The following is a 15,317-nucleotide window of genomic DNA, read 5'->3' as shown; positions in this document are numbered from 1 at the left end:
GACGCACCACGGAGGCCGGCTGCACCTTCAATTTACGGGCGTGTTACGTTCCGGAAAATTTCCGCGTATAATGAAATCGCGTAATTAGAGACCCATATTTAATGCAGAAATATAGATTAGGTTCTTCTTAAGCTACACAGTAAATGATAAAACGTCAATTACGGTACTCAAAAGATACTGTACTTTATTTTACTATTATATTACAGAATCATTGTATTATTTTAATCATATTACAGTACAATGAATGTATTTAAAAAGAAAAATATGTACTATTTGTTTATTTTCTCCTTCCAGTGGCGCCATCTAACAACTAACAACTACAGCGACTAACTCACTAACTACAGATCGGCCGCGGGCATTTTGAAAAGTACCAAAGATTTCTCAACATTATAAATATAATAACTTGTCCTCTTAACATCAATTTTCTAAAAAGCTGGCAACAAGATTAATTAACTTTCTTGACTTTTTTGTGGGTTAAGGATGGTAAATATTCTCCTAGTCTTAATATTTCTTGTTTTCATAATAAAATGTTAATAACATATACTGGAGTGGCATTAAACAATTTTTTCCCAAAAATATATTTTAGATTGTTAATTTGTTCAGTGATTTCTCCTGAGTAATTTAAGAGGGCAATCTACAAAGGACAGTATATTCTCAGTAAACTGCATCTTTTAACACCTGCTGATTTTGTTGCACCTGAAAATTTGAATGAGAAAAATAGAAAAGGATAAAATAAAGGCAAGTGCCTAACCTAAAGCAAGTTTAATAAAAAGATTAAAAGCACAGCTTTCCTGAAGTTATTAGTATTTATTAGGAACTAATAACAATTTAAATTTAAACCGACACCAAAAATAACTTTTCAAAAAAATGAGTTAAATTTTATCATTCCAAGTAATAATAAAATATGCCAAACATTTTTTGACTATTATATCTGTGACTGACCATACTAATGCATTTTAAAGTCATTTATATCTGTGACTGACCATACTAATGCATTTTAAAGTCATTTATCTTTTTCTGCCCTGAATCAATAAAGATACACTAGAAATTGCTTTAAGTTTTCTCAGACAGTTCAACAGAAAAAGAATTAGGAAAAGAGTTTCCCAACCCAATCTTTAAATAGCTTCCCATAACCTTTCAGCGATGTGGCAGCGGGAGTTATCATTTAACAGAATAATTACGGTACGGCTTTTGGGAGAAAATTAGATTTCTTTCTTACAACGGATTTCGATTTATTTTCAAGCATGTCACAATAATACTCGATGACTGTACCTTGTTCTACCAAGTAATCGCAATAAGTTGAGCCTTCATAATCCCATAATAAAGTTAATGTCATTTAACCGGTTGACGTAGTTTTTGATTTTTTTTCCTGGCGGGCGATTCTATACGTTGATGTTTGGATTCCTGCTCAAAATGATGAATCCAAATTTTATCACAAGTTACGATTTAAAAAAACATTACCTTCCGTCAAAACCGTAGTTTAAATTCCATACAAATGTGAATTCGGAAGTTTTTGTGATTATGGTCTACTGTCTTGGAACCCAACTTAAACCGGTTTTTGCAGTAATTCAGCTTATCATGGTAATGAAATTGACAGTGTCGAAACTCGCACTTAAAACTTAGCAATTTCCTAAGTTTTTAAGCGTTTGTCCTTATGAATAAAATGATTAATACAATTTTGCAAAGCGTCAGTCGAAATTTCCACCGGTCTTCCGCTATAATGAAAAATCGGTAACTCTTCTGCCAAATTTCAAATGTTCGATCCAGTGATAAAAATTTGCACGGTTAATGAATACACTATTTACCAAACTGTTTTAAAATCTGCGTGTGAGTTTCAGCCGGTTTTACACCTTCAGTAAATAAAAATCTTATCGCAGTATACATTTCAAACAGAGCCGACATTTTAAAATAAGAATAAAAGTTTATAATAATGGAAATTCTTTTTAAGCAGCTGACTTTTCTGTCAGAGGTGTCAACTTGAATGTTAGACAGTTCCAGTTTATTCTATAGGGTCATTCAGGGAAGCTGAAAATGTTGAAAATAAAATAATATTAAGAAAAAATTATGCTAAATATATCTATTTATAACATTTAAATAGAAAAAAACATGCCATTTACGAATTCAAACAAAATTTATTTTTTTAAGATCACATCTTGCAGCCGAGTTCCGTCTAAATGTAGACATTCCAACAGTCTCGCAGTAAAACTGCACGGTTCCAAACATTTCAACAGGAATTTCAGCAATTGCTGTACCGATCTTGACTTTTAGTTTTTGTCATAGCAGGTCGACTACTGTACATTTTGCTTTTAAAGTGACCCCACAAGGTGAAATTGCACACAAAAAAATCAGGACATCTTTAAGGCCATGGAGGTCACAAATTTTCGAAATTATACGATTTCCAAACAATTGGCGTACAGAGCCATCCATATTCGTGCTGTGTATAAGTTGATTTATCTTGTTGGAAGCATGGCTTGTTAGTAATTTTTGTAGTTTTTGCGCAACAAAATTTTGCAACATGGTGAAGTATCGATCGGATATGACTAGAATTCTATCCTCTTTTTCAAAAAATAAGGCCGTATTGTGCAATACGATGACACAGCACACAGCACGGTAACCTTCTTGCTGAGTAGCGGCCGCTGACGTAGATGTGTAGGATTCTCATGTTTCCAAAAAATAAAATTTTGTTCATTAAAAATCCGTCAAGGAGGAAATCTGCTTTGACCGACAGTATCTCTTTTATCTATACAACCATTTGCTCACAGGATAGGTGGGGTATTAAATTTAATCGTTTTTTTTTAGTTCCTGATTGATCTGCCACTTGTACGGATGGTAAAATAACTCCTGCAACACTATTATTGAGACACTTGAACTATGCGACAGCAAAAACATTGCATATCTCATGTCAATCAATTGAACAGTGCGGGCTTGTTCTAAAATTTCATTTTCATTGCTGAACCTGTTTCCTCAAAATTGCGTATTTATGTGTTAATAGCTTCAGTTCACTGTACACGACGGTAGCTCTTAAATTAGCAAACTAGGGGCAAATTCTCTACGCGCAACCTTCACAGTCTTTATTTTTATTAAAAGCTTTGATGGCAAAAGCACTTTGTGCATCCCTCCATATATCAATGATAACTAATTGCCAAGGTAGCATGAACTGGCTTCTATTAGTTATTCAGTGATGAATTCAAATTTCCCATTCCTCTTTATCACCTGTGTCTTTAATTATTGAATGACCTTCGTAAAAAAATTGTGTCTAATTTTCAGTCTTACAGTGCATTCTAGTCAAGTAAGTTAGAGAAAAAATAATTAAAAATAAATTTGATGTGGAAAATTTATTTTAAAAATATCAAGAATATTAAAGATGTACTCACTGAAATCAAATTCCTCTCCGTTAATGCTAAATGTTTCAAGGCCTCGTTTCATGTCATTTCGCCAAGTATAAGGAGCTGCTGTTGCAAGTCCTGGAGAACTTCCAATTAGTTCAGTACAACAAGGATTGCAGTATACTGATAAGGACTCCACACGTAGTAGTTGATAAACTGATGTTGAACCTAGGACGGATGTCACTGGTTTCCATTTGCTACACAAGTAAAACATACAGATTACATTTAATATTTTAATCACTTGAAGTATATTTTCAAAAGATTTTCCTACATTTTAAAATATTTACAATAAGTTATTTCAATCAATATTTTTTCAGATACTGGTACCTAACCAGTGTATGTCAATCCGTGGAACAAAAATGTAAATAAAAGAAAATAATTTCATTATACCACTCTCTTAATTTATAAATTGTAAATTACGACTAGATAACACTAAAACAACAATCTTGTACGATCATAACAAACTCAATTTTCAGATTTTTTTATTTTTTTTTAATTACATGTGATAATCATGTTTTGACACTGCAGTGATTTTTCAAGAAGAAAAAATACAGCAGGATTAAATAATTTTCCATTAAAAAATTATATTCTTGAATTAATTTGATTTTCGTCATACCAAGCAAATTACCAAAAGATCATTAGTTGCAGGTGCAAAACTGAGTACCAATACAAAGACTTCTAGAAGAATAAGTAATGTATTTATTTAATAACACTCTCAGTCCTACACTACAATGAAAGATATTATCACTCAGTAGACACACTAGAAGATAAATTTAAAAAAGCAATAAAAATTTCCATCAATTATCTTGATGGAGAGAATGTGAGAGAAATGGAGATCCCTAATTTGGAGGAGGTGGTTAAGGCTGTTAAGAGTTTAAAGGCTATTGGTGTCGATGGTATTCAGGGGGAAAATTCTGAAAATGGGTGGAGTGAAGTTGAGAGAGTAGTTGTGAGATGTTGAGAAAATATGGAGAAGGAAAGAAATTTTAGAGGATCGGAGAGAGGCTCTGAGGGTTTCAATTCACACAAAAGGAGATATGATGGAATGCAATAACTATAAACGAATACCTATTTGTGCACACTACATGTAAAGTCTTTTCCAATGTGTTAATGAGCAGACTCAAGCCTTATGCTTCATTGTTAGTAGGCAGGTACCAAGCTGGGTTTAAAAGAAATAGATCAACCTTGATCAGTTGTTCGTTGGCAAGCAGCTAGTTGAGAAAAGGACTGAATATGGAAAGGAGACTCATTTATTATCCTTAGATTTTAGGAAAGCATATGACAGCTTGCAAAGAAATAAAATTCACAATACTAATTGAGCTGGGAATTCATGGTAAGATGGTTAGGATGATTGATGTGTGTCTTCATGAACTGAAATCAGAAAGAATTTTGGAGGTGAGGTAATGATGTTTCAAGACATATAGATATGAGACAAGGAGATACTGTCAACCTTCATATTTAATATGGTATTGGAATGGGTTTACAGGAAGATGTGTTAGAGAGAAACTGAATTGTTTGGAAGGGGATTATATTTGCTAGCACATGCTGATGATTGGTGAAAACAAAATTGAGTTGGAAGAGATGTTGATACCTTTTGAAGAAAATGCAAAAGCAGTAGGTCTTGAGATAAATGAGGACAAGATTGTGTACACTGTAGTTACAAGTGACGGAGGAGATGGAGGGAAGAAGGTTGGTTGCGTTTGGTCAGAAGCGATACAGGAAGGTAAATGAAGTTAATTATCTGGTAGTGATGATCAGTGATATAAATGGGGGTGAGCGAGAAGTAAGGGAGCATTAAGTAAGGGAATAGAACCATGTATGCACTGATAATGGTGTTTAGATCAAAGGTTGTTTCTAAAGCCTCTAAATTGAGAACATGCAGGACAATGCTATGTCCAATTGTGACTTATGAATGTGAAGTGTGAGCACTTATTAAAAGACAGAAAAATAAACTAGTAATATTTGAGAATGCAATGTTGAGAAGAATTTTTGGACCTGTGAAGGATCGAACAACAGGAGAATGGAGGGTGAGGAGGAATAGGGAGCTGGATGAGATGTACAATGATGATGGAATTGTGAGAGTCATGCAGATGAATAAAGCAAGATGGGTGGTCATGTAGTCAGAATGGAAGAGGACAGGATAATTTTAGGAATGATGAGGCGTACAGAAGAGGGTTGACACAGAAGAAATAGTCCCAAATAGATATGGTGTGATGTCATTGATTCATTGTCTGCAGCTACCATGTGAAGCAATTACAACTGCTGTAGACAAATCAACTGCTTCATGCGATATGAACATTTGGGAGAGTGCGGCAGGGGACCAATTCTATTTGTCACTCATTTGACTATTCACAGTTGACAGCACACATGTTGGACTATGTTTATAAATCTACAACTCTTTTGATCTGTAGATTTAGATTGAAATTTTACATTTTTTTACCAATTTTCCTGCTGTGCATTGAACAAGAGAATCACAATACAACTGTCCATACTATACAACTATTTGAACTAAACTCCTTTACCGCTGGACCTAAAAACCAACAATGAGTGATCTGCACCGCAGCAGGACATGTACGATAGTGTTTGCTCTTCTGAGTGAGGCAACTACATCTCAATTGTCTGCGCCAATCTTTCAAAATTACTTCACATAGCACCTGAGGGCAATGAATACGCACATCAAAGAGTTCCTGGACATACTGCATACAGTGTGGGTCATAAAGTTCACCAAGAGGCAGAATCTGCAATTAATGATATTTATGATGGCAAAACAGAGAACAAGAATCAGGATATCAATGTTAAAGTGATAATTGAAAGGAATCAGGCATACCTGGTTTTTACTAAACATAAGAAAGTGTTTAAAACTTTTGGGATAGGCTTCAAGTTTAAGATAGGTGATCCATTATTTGTTATGGTACCATCATATTATGAACCCCTACATGTATTCTTGAGCAAATATCACTGATAAAGCAGGAAGTGTGGAATTTGGTATTTACAAATAAATATAAGTTGATTCAGAATTAGACAATTAATATCTTTTTTAAGGTGGATGAATTGTTCTTTTTTGTGGTATTGCACTAGCTTGTAATTTTCTGCCACACCCACTTGTATTCCTGAACAGAAACCTCCATAATGTTGGTATGAATATAAGTTTACAAATATTTAAAGTGGAGTAATTACATTGTACTGTATAATATTTATGTAAAGGTTGTTGACATTCTGTATTATTAGCAAATATAATTAATAGTTTTTTCCTACCTGTTAGTAGTTTCAATGGAGAAACTTTGTACACAGAGACCACAAGCAAAAGCATGTTCATCACTACCTTTTAAAGTTGAATCTTCATACCTTACATGAATGTTATGAACAAATACTTGTAAATTATTCATTATTGTTGTAATTAAATTTTCTATAAAACTGTGATTTTCAGGTGCACCTGAAACAATATATTATTCCTTTAAAAATCTCAAAATTGCTTTCTTGTCAAAGTTATTTTGAATTTTGTTTTCTTTAGTTAATAATTCTCAAAATTTATTGTTAAAATTCATCCTTACATATAAATTACGACAAAATGTTTCTATTCACAGGGAAGTTCCCATTCAAAATTAAGAACAAAAGTTTTCTTCAGAAGATGTCAAAAATTATATGGATATTAATTTAATTTTTTGTTAAGTCCTCAACCCAAAACCTGGTTTACCCTATCCAGTTGCATAGACATCACTGGATAGGGTATGGTGTTTTCTACCAAGTATTGTGTACTCATTTATTTGCTAATTACTAAGATATTACCCTGAAAAAATTGGTATTGCTGTAGACTAAGTACATTTCCACCACATTCTAATAATTACTAGCCAGATTTATGATTGGAGAATAATTTTTCTTATGAATTAACCAATCATAAATAAAAAAGGCTGTTCTTATTCTGCACATTGGAAAGTGATTCATGTTACAGCTCTAATATTTTGACTGTATTATTACAACAAAAATCAATCTACATATGGTTTTTTTTCTGAGTTTTTATTTATTTAGTAAATACTATTTTTAGTTATTCCTGAAATTAAGTAGAATATAACATTACATTATTTTATTGTACACAAGACATTAAACCAGTTTCACACATTTAATCTGCAACATTTTTTTTTGTTAATTTTATTTATTTACCAGTTCCAAGTAAGTTTTCATCTTGTAAGTCTTGTAGCTTTTTTCTTTTTGAAGCACGACATAGTACTTTTTCCTTATCTGGATCATAACTTCTGTCTGTTATTGGTCCAGCTATTAAATACACATCCTGTAACAACATTATTAATTATTTTCTTTTTTAAACAAAAAAATTTAAAACAACTAGTGGATGTTAAAAATTAATAGAAAACTCAGCAGTGGGAAAAAACGTTGCAAGTGATCTTTACTAAGTTATGTTAACACATCTATTGAAATAATAAATATATTATTTAAATTATGAAAGGTTTGATAATCATCATCTTTATCAATTGAAGTAGTTTTTTATCCCTCCATGACATACTGTCTTCCCACCACCTCTCTAACCTTAGTCAAGTTTTCTCCTTTCCTCATACACTCCTATATCTCCTTCATTCAACTATCTCAGACTTTTTACCTCCTTTGTTCATCTTCAGTAATCTCTTTACGTGTCTATATTAAATAATCTTGATTTCTGTATTTTGATCTTCAATGATTTTTTTTTTAAAGGTTGTCGTCGAATGGCTTTGACGGATTTTAATTCATAACTTTTTGGTGGCCCTGTAAAGAGCCATTTTTTGCGTTAGCTCTGAGAAGAGCTGTTGGGTCCGGAAGTTGGTCTCCGGTGAAGTCAGGGACTTGCTGCTCATCCATTGAAGTGAGACCGGGCTTTCCCTCAGCGGCAGTTGGGTTTCCACTACAGCGTGGCAGTGCCGGCGCAGCAGAGGCGGTTCTTCCTGAACGATCCCACGCTGGGCCGGCTACTGCTGCTGAGTCCGCCGGCCAGACTGATTTAAGCCCGGCAAGCTGGAGCGGGGAGCCGCGTCTAGCAGCTCCCTCCGCGGGCCCGCCAAGCCTGCTGTTCCCACGGGGATGTTGGCATCCGCCAGGAGGTCCCACGTTGAGCCAGCCAGGGAGTAATATCAGAAATTTTCAGTAATTTTAATATCAGAAGGGAAAAAATAATGATGTTAAGGATGGTTTTGTTTAACCAGTTATATAAAGAGTAACTTTGGCCTCAGAATAAAAGTTTACCTTGTGATTACAGTAGAAATAAGGTAACTTACTACTATAGAACCTTATCTATAGAAGGTAGCTTACTACTGCTACCTTCCTGTCAAAGCTTAGTGAATCTCTAAATGAAGTTGTAAACAAATAGTCAACAACTTCAGTGTGAAGGTTCAAATATATAAACATATGTATATTAACAACTAAGTTTCATTTATTAGCCAGTAATAAATAGAACATTCATACATCACTTCTGGTAAATGAATAGCATACCTAAAATTTATTACAAGTATATTTTAAATATTTTAAAAAGTGTATGAAATATTTCGTTTTGTATTAAATGTTATCATAGTTTACCTCTATTTCCAATAAAACAGATTGTGTGTAAAGTCCACTCCATGGTATATGTAAACTAATCCTTCCAATTGTACCCACTTTTACTTCAATTGGAAGATCCAGTTCATACTGAAAATGTAAAATAATTATATATTTTAATCATTACTAGACTGAACCTGTGCTGAAAAAATCTATATTAAGCAATAGGCATAAATGTACTAAAATTAATATTATTAGTTATGATAACAAATATATTTTTGTTAATAAAAAATTAATATTTTGTAAATATTTAATCAATTTAATTCTACAATAATGGCATTAATATATCAGTGATATATAAGTCAACTTAACGTATAAAGATAGGTTTTCTTTGGTTATTGCAAATTATTTGTGTGCTTATTTCTGGGAAATACAGCTGTCCAATGTACCTCAGAGTAGGAGAACTACAAACATTATGAAGTGATACATATCACCAGTTTTTATAAAAATATAAGACTCGTAACTCTAAATGAGATTTATATTTGGGTCAAATAATAAAATGAAGGACACACTATTTATTATGTTTCTATATTTCATTTTTTAAATTAACAGAAAAAAGGCAGATAATTAATTTATTAAGATGTAGTTTAAGATTAAGCACTTTTGCATTCGTTTTTTTTTTTTTACATGATTTAAGTGAAAGTCATAACAGTAAGGGTATATAAAGGTTACTTCACCTATGTTATTGAAGTATTGGACAATAGGATTTAATAAATGGGACTTAGGCATTTTTGTATTCATATTTACCTAATTAATATAATTTAAAAACTCATCACGCAGAATAATACCATTACAATAAATGAAAATATTTTAATGTTATTTAAAATAAATTAGAACGGAAATTTCTTAGATAAGGAAATTCATTAAAAATAATAACGTCCTTTCTCAAAATCTGAAACATTGTAATGTATGGTGTAAAAGTATTTTGTTGACTGATTTATTACAAAACAATATTGTTATTTTTTTAGATATAATGACTGTAAATAACAATATCACTGATTCTGAATAACAACTTTAATACTCAGATCAAAGCTAATTATCCTAACAGTGACTGATAAATCATTTTCACAATGTAGTGCATTGCTTCATAGCTACATATATATATATATATATATATATATATATATATATATGTATATATTTCCTTTTAATTTAAATATTAAGAGTGCATTTTTAACATAATAGAGAAAGCAAACTTATCATCTTAGTCAAATCTTATTAATAACTAAAAAAAGAAGAAAAAATGTATTACTTATTAATGAAGTAGCATATGCTGTATGAAAGAGCTTCAGTAATACAAAAAAATTAATAAGACAGCAGCACCATGGTAAGTGGTTTGTTTATTTAGGTATTCTAGGATGCATTTTAATTAAATATTTTATACATTACATTCAACCTCACATACTTTATTTACATACCAAAGCATCTGGTTTTAGCTTCAATTCAGTCAGTTGTACATCACCTCCAAATATTCCAACATTTAAATTTTCAGTATCAAGATCTTGAATATACTTTCCTAAATATTTATTTAATATTGTTGCCACCACTCCTTCAAACATTTTGTCTTAAATTAAGTCTCTTGTGCAGTCAAAATAGTTTAACCTAGAAATAAAAAAATACTTTTATTACTTTCAAACTTCACAATCCATTTAACTGATGAAAAAATAAATTAAGTTTTGCTGTTGCTATTCCTCTTGCTTATGAGAAATCATCAAAAAAAACTTTAAACATTACTAATCTACAGATTTAAATAAAGAATAACAAGTATTTTTATATTCAATTCAAAATATCAATTTTATATCTTTTATTAGATCTAAATCTAGATCTTGACGAACATACACAGATCACATCAAGAATGGGTAGGTGTAGTGTACAATTCCATGAATAACTAAGGGAACTGCTCCAGCATTTTGCAGGACAGATCATGATAATTGTGGGAAAATCTTGGACAGAGTAGCATTACAATATACAAAATCCATTATATAAAAAAAAAGTAGAAGTAGTTAAAATATATATTAAATACTTTAAAACAAATATATGAAATAATATAAAAACAAATATGTAAAAATTAAATATAATAATTTCATAAAAATGACATCTCAGGAGATATAAATGGATATTTTTTGAGCACACATTTACTATAATTTTGACTAATTGATTAGAAACTGGAATAGGAAGCCTGGCTTTACCCGGTAGACGTCTCACCTCTACTTGTTTGCCTTTTTGTGCCATCCCTGAATAGGAGACATAATCCTTAGATAGACATGCACGTAGAGGTGTCACTCACTCTATTAAATTCTAATGAAGATGTGGCTGCCCTATCTAAAGCCAGAGGGGCCAGAATATCACACAGATCAAAACACAGTAGCTGACCCTACCACCATTGCACTTGTTCAAAGAATAAGGAATAAAAGATAAGGGAAATGGAAGGGGACAATCAGCCCACAGATATACTGCCTCTAATTTGGATAGATCAGAGTAGTTAATAATCTTGGCCAGAATCATATTAATTGTATATGTGAAACATAGAGGGAAAAATTCAGATTGTTTATTTGGTACCGTTTGAAAATTCATTCACCAAACAATATTGTTTCTATAAATTGGTTAGAAAACCATTTGTTAAAAGCAATGGAACCATAATAAGATATTTTCTCATAGGCCAAATTATTGTGTTCTTTTACAAACAATCAGTTCTGTAATTTTGTGAGATAAAAGTGGATGTCATTACTTTTATCAAATATAACAATTGCATAAACATGAGAAAGTTAAAATTTTTAATTTACTGGTCTATTTGGTTCATATTAAGAGTTAAGAGTATCAAATAATAATTTGACAGCTCATTTTTGTCTCTTTTAAATTCATTATGACTTTTTGAGAGAGCTTCAAGAGAGCATATTTCAGACGGGAATATACGTAGGCATAGCCCATTTAATAATGAAGAGCCTAATGTTTAATTTAGATACTCCAAGGCAAATTAGTATGGTTTGATTTTACTGCAAAAAAAATCAATTTCTTTTTTTTCCAGTCATTTGACTGGTTTGATGTAGCTCTCCAAGATTCCCTATCTAGTGCTAGTCATTTCATTTTGGTATACCCCCTACATCCTATATCCCTAATAATTTGTTTTACATACTCCAAACGTTGTCTGCCTGCACAATTTTTTCCTTCTACCTGTCCCTCCAATTTGATTATACAAGAATAATTTATTGTATAAAAACACACTGAGAAATTTCTCATTTTGCACATCAGAAACAAATTATTTTTTTTTTTTGGAAGTTTTAGGGAGGGCAATGACTGCTGTGGTCACTAGCCCCCCTTTCCACACCAAAAAGAAAAAAAAAGAAAAATTTCCTTCGCCTCCCTGTTAAAAACACTAGCGACATAGTTAATAGATTAGTCTTACAGATCATCCAGAAATAAAATTGCCAAGGGGTATTAAAAAAAACCTAAAAGAAGCAGGACATAGCAAGAGTGTAAAGAGCCCTTGCCACTTAAAAAACATTTAAAAGTATTGCACTAAAAACATGTTAAAACACTTAAAAAAAGCTCATAACATTTTGTTAGAAATGTTGTCAATACTATGAAACAAATTCAATGTCAAACAGAAGAAATGAAATACTCTTGTTTTGATTAAAATTCTTCAAAAGTTCATAAAAACCTATTTCAACCATTAATTTTATTACCTACGTTTTCCCTTAGGCCATTCTTTCTTTCTTCATTTTTCCACTTTCCTAAAGGCCTCGATTTCGAATTCCAAGGTATCTGAGGCCTCAGAGATGGAGTCTTCTGATCCTCCGCAATAAGTTACTGAGGATGTCTTGCTACCAGCAGCGGATGATACCAGCTCTGATGGTGCGGTTAGCAATACATCAGAACTGAAACTAGACGCATTGCCCGCTAAAGCGTATGAGGCAGCTTTAATGCTCTCCCTCTCACCTAATAGCCTTCGTGCTTTCGGAGGTTCCACTATTAGTCGTTCGAAATCTTCCTTTTCCAAAATCCCTTCCCGGGTCCCTGAGTAGGAATTTTTTCGATCTGTAATTTAAATTCAGTCTTCTTCAATTTCGTTTCGCTTTCTTTCGCCTTTTTACTGGTCGAAGGTTTATTCCTCGGTTGTGTAACAATCTCTTGTGCAAAGATATCTGTTTCTTTCTTTATCGGCTTTGGATTAGTTTCTGTAATTGGTCGACTCTTCAGTTTGTGATCAATGATACGTTCCACCATGCTTGGTAATGCTGGTTCCAGTTCAGAAATTACGTCCTTTGGTTTAATAGAAGCTGCAGGAGCGGCAGTAACCTGAGCATAGGACATAAGCTTCGGTGAGCACATTTTTTCTAGCTTCGAAGTAGCTGACCTTCTAAACGGTCTTTACCTCCTGTATTGCTACTTCCTCCTTATAATTCGGACAGTTTCGCGATCTAGCGGGATGATGTCCATGGCAGTTAACCGGTACAAACCGGCGGATCTTTGCATCCGGATGTAACACCACAAGTATAGATTTATTTTTTAATGCATCTCGCCGCTCTCTGTCCAAGTTTCTGACATCCAAAACAGCGTAATGGAGTTGGGATGAAAGGGTGAACACCCAGTCCTATAAAAGCTAACCTTAATTTTTCAGGACACAGATTAGTTAAATGGTAAAACATGCGTTGCGGAGAGTACAACTTCCAGTTACGTCAGGTGTTCAAACGTCGACATGCAACAACTTCTTGTTCTTGAAGCTCATCGACGATCTCTTCTTCTGTGCAGTTTAGATAATCCCTGCACACAACTCCCTTGGAGTTATTTAGCGTACCATGCGGTACAACCTCAACATCGATGAGTCTTATCTTCGTACCTTTCAATAGCCGTCCTGGCAGTAGGTCATTGACGGTCTCCACGAACAAGCCTATAGCAGTCTTCCTAGTCACTTTTATAGGCTCTCCTGCACCTTCCATTAACCCACGAGAAATAACGAAGAACTAACTTTAGAAAAATCCCCTTTCTTCTTTATCATCAGATACGTTGGAATTGGTCCAAAACTCTTATGGTCAAAGCTCGAATGGTCCTTTCTGTCTCATTGATCTCGACGCTCTTCCTTCTCTTCGTTTCTTAAGAAAAGGTTCTCTTGGATGAGGGTTTATACGTGGATCCTCTGCCACGAAAAATGTGGATGCTTCCATAAACCAATAATATTGTCAGTCATTGTGTCATAAAGTGCGCGCGGAGAGACGGTTGGGCTTGCCCCGGATCATAGATCCTCCTTGGGTTTCTCCAGTCATTCGCCTCCCACAAAATTTAACCGGGGCCGGGGAGTCAGTACTGTCTGATCCACGATACTGACATCCCAGGACTTGCACACGTAGCTGTAAGAGTTCCAATACCCTCCTTACCCACAGGACAATCCCTGCCAAGGGCCGAAGTGACTGACTCACGTTAAGCGGCGCAAGAATTCGGCAGAGCTAAGCTCACAGCTGCCTACCCTCAACCCGGCTGCACAACCGGGAGAAAAGATGGACACTCCCCATCCATTGCGCCCAGCGTCGGAAAAAAATATCACGGTCATGCCTTCCGCCCTTGCTGAAAACTGCGAAACCAAGAAGTACAACCGTAACCAGCTCGGACAGCTCAGGAGTGCCAATCCCGTACTCCAACAAGAGTTCCTGAGTGAAACCATTGCCCCTTTGGCCCACATAAGTGAAGGTACGGAAGTACCGAGTCGTTGCCCGCCCGGGACATGTGTATAGATGTATTGCACGGATGTTTAGTTGGTTTTTATCAGAAGTATTATTATTATTTCGAGGTGGAAAGAATAATTAAACGCACGAAATTTGCTGTGAATACTTCTACGAACACTTCAGAGCGGGATAAGGAAAGGGTGATTTCTACTAGACCGGAAGACCCCAAGACAGAAAAGAAGTAAAGGGATTCTGAGAGCAAGAAGGAACCTCTACCATCCACGAGCCGGACTCAACCAGGCATCCATCTAAACTTAAACCGCCCACGAGTGGAAGCGTGGACACTCGTAGAAAGTAAAAAGGGCAAAAAGAAGAGGCACAGCTCTGAAAATAAAGAGACCACCAGGAAGCAACAATAAACTTCCAGAGGCTGTAACCTGAGTACGAAAAAGAGGACGAATCATAGAGAAGCGATCCTCATAAAAAAAAAAAAAAGGTCGAGGGGAGAACCTATGCCGAAATACTCAGTCAAATCCCGAAGGGAGTGAAACTAGAGGAGAGTGATGCGTAGGTAGCGCCAGTAAGAAGGACCAGAGCGGGAGATGTTCTGATCGAGCTCGGGAGCGCCATCAGAGACAAACGGACCTTTAGTGCTGCCCTGAAGGCTGTACCGGAGAAGGTGCTGTAATCCGTAATCTGG

The 15,317-nt window shown here is 34.3% G+C and overlaps 1 protein-coding gene across 1 annotated transcript in view; it reads right to left on the bottom strand.

Annotated features, from left to right (window-relative positions):
* Positions 1 to 15,317, bottom strand: part of LOC142327391 (intermembrane lipid transfer protein VPS13A-like) — a 250,261-nt gene that overhangs the window by 201,101 nt on the left and 33,843 nt on the right. Inside the window, exons 2-6 of the mRNA XM_075370414.1 lie at positions 10,379 to 10,562; positions 8,943 to 9,050; positions 7,545 to 7,671; positions 6,642 to 6,819; positions 3,375 to 3,583 (exon numbers count right to left, since the gene is read on the bottom strand). Coding sequence (XP_075226529.1) covers positions 3,375 to 3,583; positions 6,642 to 6,819; positions 7,545 to 7,671; positions 8,943 to 9,050; positions 10,379 to 10,519 — 763 coding nt within the window. The 5' untranslated portion in view covers positions 10,520 to 10,562. The remainder of the gene's footprint in view (positions 1 to 3,374; positions 3,584 to 6,641; positions 6,820 to 7,544; positions 7,672 to 8,942; positions 9,051 to 10,378; positions 10,563 to 15,317) is intronic.

The sequence above is a fragment of the Lycorma delicatula genome, chromosome 7, assembly GCF_047948215.1.
Source record: "Lycorma delicatula isolate Av1 chromosome 7, ASM4794821v1, whole genome shotgun sequence".
NCBI lineage: Eukaryota > Metazoa > Arthropoda > Insecta > Hemiptera > Fulgoridae > Lycorma > Lycorma delicatula.
The sequence above is the reverse complement of the archived record's forward strand: the minus strand, read 5'-3'. Positions and strand labels throughout refer to the sequence as shown.